Raw genomic sequence first — 18,600 nt, forward strand, 5'->3', positions numbered from 1 at the left:
TTGCCAGTGACGTGAAAATCCCAGGAGATAGATTTTAACAGTTTTTTCATATAATTCAAAATGTTGGCAGAGCTAAAGGTCAGAGGTCAAAAGTCAGAGTGGCAAAGTTGTTCGGCATGAGGAGACATATGTGTATACGGGTTTCATGGCTGTATGTTAAACAGAGCATGAGCTACAGTATACCTGTTCAAAGCTTGCACTTCCAAAGGCTTCCTACAGCGCCACCCTTTGGCCAATTGTTGCGAGCTTCGTGTTTTCACCGTTTGGCATAGTCCTCTACCATATTGCAGAGTTTCGTAAAAAGCAACGGTCAAGCTAGGACTTAAAACTTCAGATTGTTTGGCAATTGTCAAATATAAATACTAAATCCTAAAACAACTTAAATAGAAAGTAGATAAACTAGAAAGGTGCGACATTGCAGGTGTGGAGATGAATTCTGTCTCACCATTTATATTATATATTGTGATGTCATGTGAAGCACGAGCAAAAGTTTCACTTTTCTGTTATGCAAAGGTTAACAAAAACAATCTCAGACAGAGAACAATAGTGAACAATAAAGAGAAAGTTCGATTACATTTCATTTTTAAAGGCGTGTTCCCTGAAGTCCTCTATTGTTTGTTCCTTTGAGCAAGGCATCTTTGTTTCTACATGCAGTACTGATGGACATCAGCTGGCCGTGGAGTTCATGCCTGATGTCTGGTTGGTAGTCATGGCTGCCAGTTCCCACCTGATTTCATGTGGGAGTTCAGACTTTTCCAGACAGAACTGAATGGCCGCTAGCTTGCATAAGGTCTTCAGACTAGGACTCAAATCTAGGATGCACAGATCACTGGGTCTGTGGTCCAAATCTCCAAAGATAATGATAATATCTCCCACCGTGCAGCAGCACCTGTCATACTTTCCCCTGAGTTCCCCCTTGAGGTCAACCTTCCTCCAGGAGGTTTCTGGATTGAATTTCCACACACCGTTGGGATTGAGTGTGTACAGCTCTCCTTTGTAAGCAAAGGCGTAAGGAAGAAACAGATCCACCGGACAACGCTGTGAAGAAGGTGTCATCAGCCAGCTGTTGGTCTCTGTGTCAAAAACAATGACGTTGCGGTGGGCTGGTTCACCACCCAATACGAACATTTTTGTCCCGATGATGGTGGCAGAGGGACAATGTGATCCTGGTGGCAGAGTACCACTGGGGTTGATTGTAGACCAGACCATTGTGCTGGTGTCCAACTTGGAGATGTCATTGAGATTTGAAGCATCCCCAAAGAACCTCTCTCTTCCTCCATGGATATACATGACCTTGTCCAAGACACAGGCACAGTGGGAACACCTCTTCTTTGGAATCGTCCCTGACACCTCTGGCCTGGACCATCTGTGGGCGTCCACATCGAAGGCATAAAGCACGTCTTCGCCCTTGTCTAAACTCCGATCAACCCCGCCCCAGATGTAGACGACATCTTCCACTAGCACAGCGGTGTGAAAGTAGATGTTAAAAGGGATCTCAGGGGGGCGCTCTCCTTTTTCCGTCGTCACAGGAAGCAACTTCCTCCAGCGCAAAGACACTGTGTTGAAGATGTTCACATCCATCTGGTCCTTGACCAGATGGATGGCAGCCTCCCACAAAACGAAATGCAGGTCTCCAAAACAGAACATGTTGTGTCCTGCTGCCACAAAAGCACTACTGTAGACGTTGGATGGTCCTCCGGGCAGACGCACCGTGACACGCAACATGTTCTACTCCTGACGCACTGGGGTCGGACTCTTGTTATGAAAGTACAGAGTTAAAGTGCATATACAGAACAGATTATACTGCTTGTATAAAACACTACAAACGACACATGAAGCTCCACCAATCCACAAAATAAACCTACTCCAGTAGTCTGCTATTTTTACTATTATTGATATTTCTGGACATTTATTGCGCGGTGCTAACCGCTCCTACAACTGGCTTTGTCTGTTTGTATGTATGTGCGTATGTCCCACAATTGGCTCATTGGCCAAGCTTTGTGGGATGCTTAATGAAACTAGAAAAGATGCAATTGGAAATTACAAGTGTGGTTGCTGATGGTTGCTGACGTGACTATATTCTACAGTAAGCTAACTGTCATGTGAAGCTCGACCAATTGATCCCCTATTGATTCCCACTCCCATTGATTCCTTATTGATTCCCACTTCCATTGATTCCCTATTGATTCCCTATCCCGGACAGAAGTCTGTCTGTCTGTCAATTTCCAATGGCAGAGGAAAAATTACCCTTGTAGTGATAAATAAAGTTTCCCCACAACTAATGTGTTGACCTGTTGGGCAACCACACTAATTAACTCGGAAACTAGAAAGGTGCAATTCCGTCTTACCATTTATAGTGATGTCATGTGTGAAGCATAACAGTGACAACCGTGCGTGAAGATGATCACAAATACTGTAGGTTTCAGTCACTCTGACAGCGTGACCAAAACATATCAATAGTTTTGTAAATTAAGTGCGCAGGACTCCCCTTTCTTCTACTATTCAAGTTCATTAATCCCACGTACCTGTCCTCTTGTAGGTGAGACGTCTTAAAGCATTAGTCTACTACATACTGTAGCATGCAATCTAAATTACATTTGAGCCTTTGCAAATAAGCCTGCAATGTCGTCCATCTCTTCAGGACTGAATCAGGATCATGTTCCTGTATGTCTACTGCTATTGTACAGCACTGCTCGGCTAGAAAAGATGATTACGTGACTTTGTTCTTCTCTGTGACTTCAAGATCTCTTCATTGTTCCCTCAGGATGCAGCTGGCGCTGTGCTGGCCTTCTTCTGTTATTTGTTTTGTCGTCTGACTCGGTTCCCTTTTGTTTCCCTTTGTTTCTTTTGTTCTGATGCTTATTGTTTGGGCTATCAGTGAAACTGCAAAGCATCTTGAGCATTTCATACTCAACATCTGCAGCCCACTCTCTTCCACTGCCTGTAAGCTCATTACAATATGTGGCAACAATAAAGTTGGAAGTTGACTGAGAGCAGTTTTAGTCACAGTCTTTTGAATAAAATTCCTTTTAGTTTTATTCATAAAGTCATATGATTTTTTTTAGTTTTAGTCTAGTGTTAGTCGACTAAATATCAAAAGATTTTAGTCAACTAAATCTACAGTTGATTTTGTTGACAAAAAATATTTTTGTGGTGCCTTGATGTCATAATGCCTGATTTTGCACTTTTGCGTGCTAAAAATAGCCGATCTACAAGGTCACAACGTGTCACAGCGTTGTGAGCTTGTAGATCGGCTATTTTCAGAGTGCAACGCCGAGTGAAACCAAACTTAACATGGCTCGTCTTTTAGTTCTACTGGTTCTCTTCTCCACTAGTCCCTCCCTGACATTTTAGCGAAATTGTCAATGTATTAGTTTTAGTCACCATAGCTTAGTTTTTATTTTTATTTTATACATTTTTTAGTCAGTGAAAAAAGGTAGTTGATAAATACTTTTCCAATTTTGGCCAAAGGTTGCAATCGAGTTTCGTGTTTTCAACGTTTGGCCACCCTGGCCACAATATGCAATGTGAATGGTATGAACCTGTAGACACCGGAAGCGGCGGAAGTACGTTGCAGCTTGTTTACATACGCCAGCGAAACAAACCTAAATAGATTGTTGCTCTTAACTGTTTTACTGCTACGGATGTTCCCGTTCGCCCCATTTCTCTGTGTCGCGTCGTGCCAATACCTTTGCCTTGTTGATGTCCGTAAGCTGATGAGGGGTCGCGCCGCCGTGTACTGTAATCACATCGCCCGCAGTGGTGGTCTTAAAAATCCCTTATGCGTTAACATCAACGGAGACCAATTCTCTTCCGTGTTGATTTCTCTGGCCCTGTGGCTCTGTGGCCAGAGACTGGTCTCAATGGATGGCAACAACACATAACGGCCAAATTCACATTAATTCTTGCATGACGCCGCCCTCTGCTGCCTGGTCTGCCAAAGTGCATGTTGCACAATCCAAAAAAATAAAATAATAATAAATAAATAAATGTCTATCTATCTACTATAACGTCGCAAAGGTAAGCCGCTTTTTGCTGGCGCCAGACCCAATAAATAAATAAAACATCTGGCAGTAAATAGGTGTCCTTTGTTAGAATCCATGTTTTTGTTTGGATATTGTTTATTATGAGCGCAACCGAAGGGAGAAGTAGAACAGTTTTTTTTTCCGCCAGTGGGGAATACACCACACTGTGAAAAAACAATAACATCCGGTGAAATTCTCCGGGCGGAAGTAGCACCGTTCAATGCCTATGGTCGTAACCCAGGCCTTTCTCTTGGCAGATGAGTAAGCCCGGCTACGCGAGGCTAACGTTTGGCACAGCCCTCTACCAAGTTTTGTAAAAAGCGACTGCACGGTCAAGCCAGGACAGAAAAAGTGGCAGAAGAATAATAAAAGGTACTTTACAGGGCTTGGCCACTAATAATAACTAGAAGCAGTGCTCTTCCAAGCACAGGTCTCCACCAGGCCAGGCGTCCTTGTGGTGCTACTGTAAGATTGGTCCAAAATGGACCAATCTTACAAACTTTGAAAGCCAATCTCAGCCAATCAGGATGGAATATGGACAATCAGACAGATCCATGTCGATCACATGACTGTAGAGATACTGTCTACCGATTTGCATGATTTTTGAACAAAATCTGTAGGAGTACTGGCCAAAAGGTAATTCTGCACAAATTGGCCTCCTGGTGGCGCTAGAACAGGCCCATGTGAAAAATGTGGGGCAGAGTTTCTGAATTGGCTTCCAGGGAGTGCGCTTACAAAGTTTGAAACTGATAGGTGGAGTTATAGGTAAAACCACGAATCGGCCTGTTATAGCGCCACCATGAGGCTGATTTAAAAAATGTGAAGTGGCATTTCTTCCTCAGCCTAGTGGGAACGTGTGTGCGCGATTTCATGTTAATTGCACTGTGCATTTGTGATTTGAGGCATTTTGTCCAAAGTAGACCAATCTTACAAACTTTGAAAGTCAATATCAGCCAATCGGGATGGAATATGGACAATCAGACAGATCCGTGATATTTGGACAATATTTGGATATTTGGACAAAATCTGTAGGAGTAGTGTACAGAAATGTGTTTTGCAAACATCGGCCTCATGGTGGCGCTAGAACAGGGCCATTTGAAAAATGTGTGGCAGAGGTTCTGAATTGGCATCCAGGGAGTATGTGTGCTCATTTTGGCAGTGACTGGGACAACGGCACCGGAGATTAGCTGGTAACAAACTCTGAGGACGGACGCACGCACGGACGCACGGACGGACAGGGGCGAAAACATACTCTCCCCCTGCCTTCGGCTGGTGGAGACAATAATAAAAAGCCATGCCCATGAGGCAGATTCTAGAAGATAATGCCTTCTCTAAAATCAGTTTTTTGAGCGGTGGTCACACCGTCTCCATAGCGTGGCCGTGTGTGTATCCGTCCGTCTATGTATGTGGGTGGGTCCGTATGTAGCCTAAGTACCCCTGGTGACCAGAGAGGTGCTGTTGAGTCTAGTCTGCCCTGAGCATCAACTGCAATACCAGTGGTGGCCTGAGTGACATGGATGGATGGATGGCTCTCTCTCTCACACGCAAGCAAGCACCCCCCCCCCCCCCCCCATATATATTTTTGTATTATTATTATTATTTTTTATATATTTTTTAATATTTTTTATTATAATTATTATTATTATATATATGTTTTGCTGTTGTGCAGCCTCCACGACCACCGCTCAGTTCACACGGGTGTGATTTTTTAACTTTTTCGTGCCAATTAAGGACTCTGGTAATACATGTCTGTCTGTCTGTCTGTATGTCTGTCTGTCTGTCTGTCTATGGATGGATCAAGTGCTTAACACTGATTTGACGCTGTACTGTGTACTGTGTGGTGACCTGACGCTGTACTGTGTGTTCTGCCAGTGGGAAGAACCGGATGTTCGATGTGATCCAGGAGACTCTAGAGTCAGACTTCCCTGCCTGGTTCAGCAAGGTGTTCAGCTACGCCTCCAACCCTGGCCTGGTGCTACCCTTCCTGCTGCTCATGGTGTGAGTACCCTAAACCTTTAAAACATATATATATATATATATATATATATATATATTCAAACGATTTGCACACATTTTCACTATTAACTTTTTGGGTGTTTTCTTTTCTTTTTGTTTTCTTTTGTAAATTAATGTCCATAGGATACTTGGTCATACAACAGCGTCACACAAAAGTATCAGAAATAGCAGATCTGCAATATTGTCTTCGTGCCGCTTTTGTTGCTTTTGAATTAAAATCCTTAAATTATTTTAATTTGGATATATTATGAGGTTTCCACGCGGCAGTGACAATATCCATATCAAGATATGAGCCTAGATATTGTTTGTGTCAGGGTTCCGAGTTCAGAGGACCCAAATGCAGTACAACAAACAAGACAAGGATCTCAATTCAGGTGGTTTATTCTCCAACTTATAATGGGGCAGGCAAAACAAGAACTTATGGAGCCAAATCACTGTACATAAGAACACTGACAAGAAGCGACGATCTGACAAGGGACCAGGACACACTGGGGCATATATATAGACATGGACTAACTAGAAACAGGTGAACTCAAACATACAATCAACACTGGGATAGGCTAACAGGCAAACAGGACACAGGTGACTAGGGTTCAAGCCCCCAGAACCCTGGTGGAGCCCTGAAGCAAAATGGACATGGTGGCCGTTTGAGGTACTGTAGGTGGGGCTTCTAATCACAAACGCGCATCTAGGCTTCTTTGTATTGACGCACGTTCATACCGGAAGTGCTCGTTCATGAATTGGAGTCCCAGCGCGACCATGAACACAAACTATGACACAAAATGCGTCACAGTGGCTCGACTACGTCACGTTTCAGAGGTGTTTCCAAACGCGGAAGTACGCTTCATGCGCTGGGTGAGCAACTCAATGCAAGTGGACGGGCGGGGATATCTGGTGTCCTCTCTATTCTTATTATAACTCTATGCTAGGGTTACACTAATACAGGGAGGTGAGACAAGGCAGGAAACGGCAAACGAGGCAGACAGAAAACACTGGGAGCAATACTACAAAATAAAGGGTAAAGTCAAACTCAAACTGCAACAAGGAAACAGGAAAACAGGGACTACAAAATACGGCATAAAAACCCAAATCACAGCAGTGTAAAGAAAGACTTAAAGCTATACTGTGTAAGTTGCTCAACTAGTGGTCAGTAGCTCTATAGCAAACTGCGTCCGCGTCTTTCGGCCGTTTTTCGCCGCGGACCGGGCCTCACTCTGCGTCTGCCTCCACCTCGCCGAGATCTATCTTTAGAGGGGTCCCTGGTTCCTGTGCGTTCAGGCATTCCGGAGAAACGGACTCCTTCACCCGAGTATATGCTGTTGTTTTGTTGAGGCAAGCTACTTCCTGAGAAGTCAGCAAGATGCGCTGTGATTGGCCGGCAGTGTATAACCCTCGCTGTGATTGGCCGGTAGTGTATGATGACGTAATTTTGCCGCAAAATCCGGTCCCCGGACAGAATCATAGAAAACATATTTACAGAAGGCTTTAGGGGATGAAATTCACGGAGTGGGTGTTCTAAAACTTTAGCGATTTAACAGTTAGGACAATTTTAAGATTTGTTTTATAAAAAAAGTTACATGGTATAACTTTAATACAGAACAAGAATACAAAACAGAGCAGGAATATCAGGCAATAGTCCAAAACTAAACACTGTCACACAAGTCCACGGTCCCGAGGAGCGGACCGTGACAGTTTGGAATTTAGGATATCCTAATATCACTATAAGCCCTACTTTATTCAAAAATAGCGGAAATACAAAGCCCACAAGGTGTCGTGATTTTGAAAACATTGGGATATCGAGCTATTTGGTATTTTAATTTGAATGAAAATTTCAGTTTAAAATGATATTATTTAGTAATGCACACAAGCCAATGTGTTTTCTGCAGTGCACAATTATTATTATTTATTTATTTTAATTAATCATTCATTTCCTGCAGTTTGATGATGTTTTGTTGTTATGTTTCAGGTTGGCCATCTATTACTTGCAGTCCACATCCAAAAGCTACAAAGAAGCAAACATGGAACTCAAGAAGAAATTGCAAGCTGTAATTATTTTATTTTATTTTATTTTATTTTATTTTATTTCCTCTAGTCTTAGACAGCCCAGCTCTAAACTAACTCTTTAGGTGGCAAGACTGCTAAACTCTTCAAACCATTGTAATAACAACATCCATCCACCAGACGGCAACAGAGTTACAGTAAATATCTGGTCTAAACTCAACCCCCTCTTTAAATACATGTTACTCGTCTCTAACACAGTCAAATTAAATATTCAGGATGTAAATTAGGTACCAATCAAAAAAGTTGCTGAACAGTGTTACTAGCACAGTAAGGCTACAATATTTATTTGTGTGTGTGTGTGTGTGTGTGTGTGTGTGTGTGTGTGTGTGTGTGTGTGTGTGTGTGTGCGTGCGTGTGCGTGTGTGCATGCGTGCGTGCGAGTGCGTGCGTGGCGTTCGTGTGTTTGTGCCTAATTGTATTGTATTGTTTTGTATTGTATTGTATTGTGTGCAGGTAGGACAAACAGACAGGGTATTGAAACAGTCTGTGTTCTGGTGGTGTAACGTTACTTTTACACTGGACAAACTGCAGCTGTTCCAATAACTGAGAGTGCTTGTTCATTGTCACAATGCAATAGAACCAAACAAACAAACCATAAATGTACACAAACACACTCGTCAGTTCATTATGGAATTAATGCTGTCATAATATCATGGTTTAGACTCAAGATTAGATTTAATACCTGCACCTTCTATTGACAAAGAACACACGCACGCACACACACACACACGCGCACACACGCGCACAGTCGCAAACACACATGCACACGCATGCACGCACACACACACAAACAACACATATACACAGAGGATAAAAAGAGAGGGGGTCATACAAGTTAAAATTGATCTTTAAAAACATATGTATTCAAATGTACTGAATGTAAGGGAAGTGTCTGCCACAGATTCAACTTGAAACAGTCAAATTCAAGTAGGGAAAAAACTGGAATCATAATGAGGACTGATTGTTCCTTTTATGCCTATATATGGAGATCCCTGATGTCATCAATATTAAGCCCATCAGGGAAAGACCATGTATGGACATATTTTGTCAGTGTCTGTTGTTTCGGCGCGACCTCGCTTCTCGCCCTCAGGGCTTCTTACTGGTATCTATGATACAGCATATGTTTGATTTCTCCCTCTGGCCTCATAAATCTGTCCGTTGACTGATTGTGACGTGGTGGTCTCGGTCTGCACCTGCCTGCCGGGGGTCTGTCAGATTAATGGCACCCGCCTGTCGACATCTGATCAGCCCCCGATTGTCCAATATCCTCCCTCTGGGAAAACCTCCAGTCCTCCAGATGGCTACAACACTACTTTGACACTCTCACTATCAACAGCCACCATCTCCCACCCTGGCAACAAACAATCCTCCAGGGACGTGCAGAGAATGTCAGAGAGGCAGGGGCTGAAATTGCTAAAAGGGCCTTTTTGGTGGAAATATCTAAAATAGCAGACCTCCAAGCTCACAACGCGGAGGTCAGCTATTTTAAGCATAATCAAGTGAATACTGGAGTTAACGGCATAGCGGCATGGCTGTCTACACAGAGTAGTCGAGGAGCCATACATACTTTTTATTTTAGTTTTTTCTATTCATTTGGTCATTAAGGTACACAGAATGAGAGGCCTGCTCTGCCGGAAGCATTGCGAAAAAAGGTTATGGCCATTTGTATTCACTGTCCCATCAACGTCACTATACAGGAAAGGAATACAGTACAACAAATAAATCTGCTTTCAGTAGCATGTGAGGGGTCAAACTAGGGGTTCTTCAGATTCTGAATCCATTGCAAGCATTTTTTTTTGCATGAAAAACATTCCTTGGGCTAGATTGCGGCCTCTCAAAACTGTGATTTTTGATGACTCATCACTTTTCACTGTTTTGTGGGGCTGAAATCTAGCCTAATGAATGTTTTTCATGAAAAACAAATGCTTGCAATGGATTCAGAATCATGAAGCAGATTTATTTTTGTATTCTTTTCCTGTATAGTGACGTCGATGGGACTGTTGTTTTTCGCAATGTTTCCGGCAGAGCAGGCCTCTCATTCTGTTTACCTTATTGACCAAATTAATAGAAAAAACTAAAATAAAAAGTATGTCATGATATCACAGGTCCTCTCAAATGTTGGGCCCGTGGCTCCCCGGCTAGAGAGGGCAATTCTTTCAACATAAGATGCTGCATGCGTTCAAGTTCAGGAGTAGAGAGTTAGAAATGGCAATTCTCTCGCCTTCAGGTATGGCATGGAAAGTGGTATGGCATTTGCATTTCTTTCACCATTCATGATCTGGAGAGGACTTTTTACAGACGGATAAAAGGGCAGGGGCTCAAGCTCCTTTTGATGTCTATGTGTGCACATGCCTGCAATCCTCCATGACAGTCCCTCAAGATGGAATACTCGTTCCTTGATTGATTGATTGATTGAATATGTTACAGAGCTACAGTTGTATACAATGATACTAAAAGGATAACGCAACATGCCCTGAGGGCTTTGTGGTCCTGTGTATTCAATTCATCAAGACATAAAGACATGCAATACTATGCAAGTATGCATCATCAGTATTAGGAGCAGCACAAATACATTATTTACAGAAAAACAGTGGGACGCATTTCTTTTGGCTTCTCTTCTCTAGGCCCAGTTGCAAATTGCAGAAGTCCAAAGTGCTCTTTGTGGCTTTGAAGGAGGGTAGGGAGTACGGGGTTTGATCATAGGCGATTTTAAGGGGTGTCCTTGGGTGCACTTGCACCAGGTGGCCATTATTTTTTTTTTTTTTTACTTTTTTTACTTTTTTTTGTAATGTAACTTTATTGTATAATTATTAAATAAAACAGTGATCGTGGTTTGTAAAATGTGCGCAAAAAGAGAGGAGGGGCAAGTATTTCTGTTGTTAACTTGGCAGACTTGGCAGGCACTATAGGTGGTCTGTGAGATTAACACCATATAGGCATTTTACAGATTGAGAAAGAAAATTAAATTAAACTGCAGCAAATAATTGATCAGTATGCAAGTGCCAAAAACCGGAGGCTGCAGTTCATTTTGTAATAAGGATGATTGCTTGATTGCTTGATGATTAACTTGATGTTTGGATTTATATGTCCTGTGCTGCCTCTGCCTGCAAAATATAAGTAAATTAATTTGCTAATGGTGTCTAGAAAAAGAAGCACCAGTTTTGCACTTTTTTTTTGTTTATATTGTGGTACATTTGGGTAAAAAAGAAACTGCAGAAACCCGTTAAAACAACAGGACAAAAAAAAAACGATTTGCACTGGCGCGCGCGTGCATGAGGTAATAGAAGTACTCGGTCTGTCTTGCACCCCCTGATAGAAGAGGCTAGAATCGCCTATGGGTTTGATGGGTATTCCACATTTTGGTGGCATGTTACAGTAGAATTAATTTGTCTCATTGTTTGTGCCAAATCTGGGGGGAATGACTGAGATCTTCTATTGCTGCTTGCACTGTAACAATCCTCGCAGCATCATTTTAACCCAGATAGTGTACAAATGTAACCAAATGAACAAGTAGGGCTCCGTTTGGTTATCTGTGTACAGTCTCAGAGTTAAATGGATAAATAAACAGAGGGGTAGTGTTAAAGTATCAGAATAATGTACATTATTGTACATTAGGACATGACCGGGACTTGCTAATTTGTAGGATATTTTTATTTCTTTACCGTGCAGTGTTCTGCAAGAGAGTGTAGGGGGGGCTAGTGAGTTCCCCACAGGCAATCTGATGGTTGTTTCATTGTCTATACAGCAAAATGAGGAGAACAAGAAGAAGAACAAACTAGCGGCGCTGAAGGCAGCGCTGGAGCTGGAGGAGGCCAGACATGAAGAACAGACCAACAACAACGCTTCACAACACACTAGTAAAGGTAAGAGAGGAAACTCCTAATAAGAATGGAATATCTTAACACTTTGTAAGCCACGGGGAGCCCCTTAATGTTAAAACCGTAGTATATCGCACATCCCAGCAAGGAGTCTCAGCCACGCCGTACTTTCCCGGACTTTGTCATTAAAACCGGAATAAATGATTTTGATCCGAAAATCGGCGATCGTCTAACCTTCCCTAGTCACCGCTCGTCCATCGATGGCTCGTGGCTGCTCTGACATGAAACAGAAGTGACTCTCATGGCCTCTCCTTCTTCAGCCTTCCTTCCTCCCACCCACTTGTTGTTTGGACGTTAGCACTAGCAGAGCTGGAGTGCTAGGTGCTAGGCTATCCAAAGTGGACACATCGACTGTTCAGTCACTCCTGGACTATATGCATGGATCGTTATGCGCGCGGATCGCGCACGCGAAACGCACGGGGAGATCGATGCTTGGCCAAAACCACCACTTTATCCCAACGGAGATCGAGAAAATCACGGTGAGCTAATGACCTGGGGAAAAAAGAAAAAGAAAAACAACGGCGCTGTCCAAGAAGGAGAGGCGGCGGGCTCATGTTTATAAACATAATATTATGTCTCAGATCACAATACAATAATAGAAATTTCACGGCTAATCTACCAACCACCATTCTATTTCGGACGGCAAAGGGTTAAAAAGTCCTGGAATAAATTCCTTACCAAAACATTTCTTCACCAATGTGTTTGTAAAGGTGTCTAGTAACACATCCCACAAAGACTGAAATTCAGTTTCCCTAGGAGAATCCATTACAGCTGATGAAAGTTGGAGTCCCATTAAATTAAAGATACAGGAAAAAACACACCAAAATAAATATGCTTTAAGTAGCATGTGAGGGGTCAAACTAGGGTTTTTGAAGCGGTGAAAACCGCTTCCAATGAGTGGCTTTGTGTGTCCCACGCCCATATATGGTCATTTCAGTCCAGAATGAACAGGTTTTTTCAAAAACAAAATGTGTGTTTAATGTCCATATATGGTCATCTCAGTCCAGAATGAACAGGTTTTTTCAAAAACACAATGTATGTCACCTCATGTCCATATATGGTCACTCCACTCCAGAATGAACAGGTTTTTTCTGTCCCGTACGTCCAGAATATCAGTCCAGAATGAATAGGCTTTTTCAAAAAGCAAAATGTGTGTCCCATGTCCATATATGGCCATTTCAGTTCAGAATGAATAGGTTTTATCCGTCCAGAATATGTGTGTAGTGTCCCTCCCGGTCTGATGAATGGATACTTTGAGGATTGGTCAAGCTTCACATGATAATTTGGCCTTCAGGTTTTATCTGTCCTGTACATGCAATAGTTCTCACCTACTGCATATTCTTTTTTAAACCTATTATACCGGCTGTCATACCGGCTCTCCAGACAATTGTATACTAAGATTCACCGCTTCACTGCGAACCGAGGTTTGATTTTTTTTAATGATTCTGAATCCATTGCAAGTATTTGTTTTGCACAAAAAACATTCCTTGGGTTAGGAACAGCCTCCATACAATTATTGTTTAGTGATGAGTCATCACTTTTCAAAGTTTTGTGGGAGCCGCCTTGACCCCAAGGAGTGTTTTCCGTGCAAAACAAATACTTGCAATGGATTCAGAATCATTAAAAAACCCTATTTTGACCCCTCACATGCTACTTAAAGCATATTTATTTTGGTGTGTTTTATCCTGTATAGTTAATTTAATGGGACGCCTACTTTCATCAGCTGTAACTGATTCTCCTAGGGAAACTGAATTTCAGTCTTTGTGGGATGTGTTACTAGACACCTTTACAAACACATTGGTGAAAATGTTTTGGTAAGGAATTTATTCCAGGATATGACACTATTTCTGAAGATGTTCCCTTCTTATAAACGTGGCACGTCCACCTAATGGCAGCAGCCTTTCTGTAGTCACTTCATTCATTTGTTTTAGAGGCGTGCTGAAGTCATAAAAGCTTAGTTTCATTGTTTACAGTAGTTTTTCACCCTGTTTTCCTGAGTTCCTCTGATGCATTATTACTTGCGCCAGCAGTACTGCGTTCGTTGGCGTCCCCGTCGGGTGTCTGTGTCTGTTTATGCCCGTAGCCAATCACGGACCAGCATTCGCGGTGACGTCACCATCAACAGCCAATGAGGGACCAGCATTCTTGGTGACATCACCAACAACAAGTGCGACCTGATATATAAATAACAAGGAGCAATTTGGCACCTCGGCAGAGTGCCAACTTGCCCACTCACATACTTACAGACAACAGTACGGGACTTGCGCGTTCTGCTGGCGCACAAGTAGGCCATACATGGCCACTAGTTCACAAGGAGCAAGTTGGCACCTCAGTTCTAGTTTTCAGGCCAAGGACCCCTTAGTTGACGGGGAAATGAAGCGGACCCCCACAACCTTCTCGTAGATTCCAAATAGTTTCATTGTTTGACAGCACGAGCATCAGTGTATTTTGGATTCATGTCAATTTGTGTTTTGAGATATTTAACCAATTTAACCGTCAATACTTAATAAACTTGACCTTTCACTTTGTACTTAGTCTGCTCTTTTCCCCCTCTACACCAAACCTCTTTAATGAACTTAAGACAAATATTTTTTGGCTTAAGAATATGGTTCAAGCGGTTCAAATAAAAAATAAAAAAATATATAGAAAAAAAGTTTCTATCAAACAAAGATTTGGAGGACCCCCTGTAGTAACTCTGAGGACCCCCTAGGGGTCCCGGACCCCCTGTTGAAGACCCTTGCCTTAAATCATCATCCAGTGCTACTCTGATGTCATCTGTAACACGATTATGACATTTTACATGACAATTAATTATCACTCAAATAATTGCGATTAACGATTTAATTGTGTTTTTGTCATTGACAATTACATTTCTGTTTGGCTTTTAGGCTTTGAAGTTGCACATGGAAATCATGACACATAACTTAAATATACAAAGAAATTACTGACATATTTGACAATGTTATACTTAAAAAATAACATTGATAGTGGAAATAGCCGATCTACAAGCTCACAACGCGCCGCATCGCGACGCGTTGTGAGCTTGGAGATCTGCTATTTCCACTACTTTTTTGAAAGTGTTTGCAACTATTAACATTTCTCAACATCAACTCAAATAATTGCGATCCAAGGTTATTATAGTAAACGAAAACTAACTAAAAAACGAAAACTAGAATGGAAAAACATTTTAGTTCACTGAAATAAAAATAAAAACTACGCTTTAAAAAAAAAACTAAAACTAACTGCAACAGTATTGTGTGTTTACAAAACTAACTAAAATAAACTAAAATGATAGAGAAAATCTCCTTAGTTTTCGTCTTTGTCAATTTATTTAGGATGGATGTCCAATCTATTTTCATATATCTACCTTCCTCCTTCTCCCTCTAATGCTCTAACCTAGACAATGTTTTTTCCGGAGCTTTTTTAATCTCACCCCTGACAAATACCCCATATTACGTAAAAGACTAAAACTAACACTAAAACGAATCAAAACTAAACTAAAACTAAGCATTTTCAAAAAATAAAAACGAAACGAAACTAGCAACCCCACTTTAAAAACGAATTAAAACTAAACTGTAATTGAAAACAAAACCTCAAAACTAATAAAAATAAAAAGTTTTTATTTTTATTAGTTTTTATTAAAAACTAATGAAAAAATCCAAAACCATTATAACCTTGTTGCGATCAGACGATTATGTAATAATTGTGACAGCTCTACTGTAACGCTAGCTGTGGTTGGTGCTGAGTGATGTGATACAGGCTTACCTTGCTGCTTTCTCTCTTGTCCTGCACCAGTCAGGATGATACAACTATACATCTGTGTATTCTATTATTTATTGACTGTGTCTTTGTGTTCTGCGGCAGGCTGATTGTATAGACTATAGAGCCTATACATCTGTATACTCTATTATTTATTGAGGGTGTCTTTACTGTGATGTTAGTCTTATGTACCTACTGTACTTCTCTGCTCTGTATCTGTTACATGTACTGCTTTGCTGTCTCTGCCGTCTGTATCTGGTATATATATATATATATATATATATATATATAGTTTCAGACATTTAACCACGATAAACATTCAATTCATATGGTAACTGGCACACTACCCTCACGATTCAATTTGATTTGATTTGATATTTTCACTGTATATTCTTCCCCTAGGAGAAATTATAACCAGGCATAATATATCATTTCACTGCTTCGCAGACGATATTAAAATCTACCTGCCTCTTAAATCGCAACACAAAAATACAGTCTATAAGCCACTACAGCTACTGCAAAACTGCCTGGCAGACATCAAATCCTGGATGGCTTCAAATGTTCTCAATCTTAATGACAGTAAAACAGAAATCATCACCTTTGGTTTAGACTCTTCTATCCAAGCCCCTGCCATCCTAGGCCCCCTTAAGGGCCATTTATAGTTGCGTATGGTTGATTTTGTGTACGTTTTGGGTGAGAGATTACGTACAGTAATTCCGTCAACATACTGTACATAGTTCCTCCTCTACGTTATGTCCGTGCCGACCCGCTCTCCGTTGGGCCGCGCGCCACATTGTGCCTCGCAGCACAGAACAGAATAGCTAACAAAAGCGAAGCAGCCAAAATATGTAGAACCACTGAATTTCTTGACCCGACGACGTGATGTTATGAGGCCGGCTTTACACTGCCACTGAAATCTAGCCTGAATCAGATCTGAGTCACTTCAAAAGTGGAATCCGATTTTTTTAAAATAGTCTAAATCCAAACATGTCACATTCAGGTCACATGAAATCCGATTTTCACATCCAGAGGTAGTTTCAAATCCGATCCATATCGGATCTGAGGACATCTGACTCAGTCTGAAAGCAGCAACCACATCCACCCCATAGAGTTATATGCAGGTCACATGCAAGTCACATCAAACTGGCCAAGCGTCACTTGCTGCGTGAGCAGCGCGACCCGAGCGCGGCTGTAAATTACATCATTACAGAGCGCGAGTATTTACTATTTGATTACAGCGCACTGAGCACATGAGAAAAACAAAAGAGAAGAGAGAAAACACGTGAGCTAAACAGTGAAAACGAGAGAGAAGAGCAAAACACAAGAGTAAAGAAAAGAAGAGAGAAAAACAATATTAACGTGTGTTTACTATGGTCTATTATGTCGCATTTCCTGAACGTAATCAGAACGTAATCAACCAGCGTCGACGTAGTGACGTAACGTCATGACGCCTACGTCGTTACCACGGTAACCAAAGCATACATGTCGCCGCAGAGCAGCTTTGGGCTAACGCTGTCTGAACGCACAGATCAGATCTGTGTCACTTGCAAATGCTGTGTGAAAACTCAGGCCTTTTTTACCGTTTCTTGATACAATATATTTCTCATTGGGACAAATAGTTTGAGAACCGCTGTCATAAAGCAGAGGAAAAGTAATTTTCCTCACTACTGCGCCTATGTTTGACAACGGTGGCCGTGGGTACTTCTTGCTACGGATACATCTTGTACGTTGAGTCCGTCCAGTTGGGTGCTGTCCGTAAGGGTCCGTATACGGAGATAAATCATCCGGAGTGTTACCGGTATGTACTGGGAGTCAAACCGGACCAAACGGAGTAAAGTTATCTCACCCTCCGTTGCTTGTGTATTCCTGCGGTCCTTATGTACTACTATGCATGGTACTCTACATTCACACCTCCGTAAAAAACCTTGGTGTCATCTTGGACACAGACTTCAAATTAGATAAACAGGTCAGCTGAGCTCTGTCGTCAAAACTAGCTTCTTTCACCTGAGATTATTAGCAAAGATTAAACCATACTTATCCTGCAATGACCTTCATCCACACATTTACTGTAACTCTCTGTATGCCGGTATAGATCAATCACAACTCAGACGCCTACAGTTGATCCAGAACGCAGCTGCACGCCTCCTTAAAGGGGGCGTGACACGGCCAAAACAGCTAATTATGGCTATCAAATTAGCCAATTTTTTTTAATGATGTCATGTACCCCCATGTTAAATGACCCAATCAAATTAATTTATTGTAGTTACTGTACTGAAAGTAGTACTTTCTGTACAGTAACCGAAATAAATTAATTTGATTGGGCTAATATGGGGGGAGGGGCGGAGTCGATTATCCATATCATTATCTTTTGAAACTGCCCCAAAAAAAGCTGTCCGAGGTGTCTTTCCGACTTTCTAAACCAACTTTAAAACTATCAGTTCTAGGGGTAAAAATGATATAGCATTTGCTATAAAATCAATGGTTAGACCGATAAAAAAGTAATGTCTTCTTCAAAAAAGGTGTACGAGGGTCAACACGCTTCTCCCCGTCTATGCGGCGGTTTTGTCGGCCATACCCTGCTGTCTCTCTTGCCCTAACCTGACTGGAGCACCCGGGACACCGGAGCAACCGTAGAACGAGGGACCAGTGATCTCCTCCTCCTCCTCCTCCTCCGCAGAGGAGGTCCGCAGCTCATACACTCTGTGTGTGTGTGTAGCCTGTGTGTGTGTGTGCTTTTGCGTGTGTGTGTGTGTGTGTGTGTGTGTACACACACAATAGCTCTCGCAAATAGCCGTGCGGTGCAGCGCTAGCCACGCTACACGCTAACAACAAGGTTGTGCGCGGCACCGCACAACGGACGA

At 41.9% G+C, this 18,600-nt stretch overlaps 1 protein-coding gene across 1 annotated transcript in view; it reads left to right on the forward strand.

Annotated features, from left to right (window-relative positions):
• tmc1 (transmembrane channel-like 1) overlaps window positions 1-18,600 on the forward strand; it is a gene marked incomplete at both ends in the record, with an annotated part of 70,076 nt that overhangs the window by 48,805 nt on the left and 2,671 nt on the right. Inside the window, 3 exons of the mRNA XM_080737935.1 lie at window positions 5,898-6,023; window positions 8,008-8,086; window positions 11,848-11,965. Of these exons, the coding sequence (XP_080594061.1) occupies window positions 5,898-6,023; window positions 8,008-8,086; window positions 11,848-11,965 (323 nt within the window). The remainder of the gene's footprint in view (window positions 1-5,897; window positions 6,024-8,007; window positions 8,087-11,847; window positions 11,966-18,600) is intronic.

The sequence above is a fragment of the Nannobrachium achirus genome (genome assembly GCF_963921795.1).
Source record: "Nannobrachium achirus genome assembly, chromosome: 12".
Lineage (NCBI taxonomy): Eukaryota > Metazoa > Chordata > Actinopteri > Myctophiformes > Myctophidae > Nannobrachium > Nannobrachium achirus.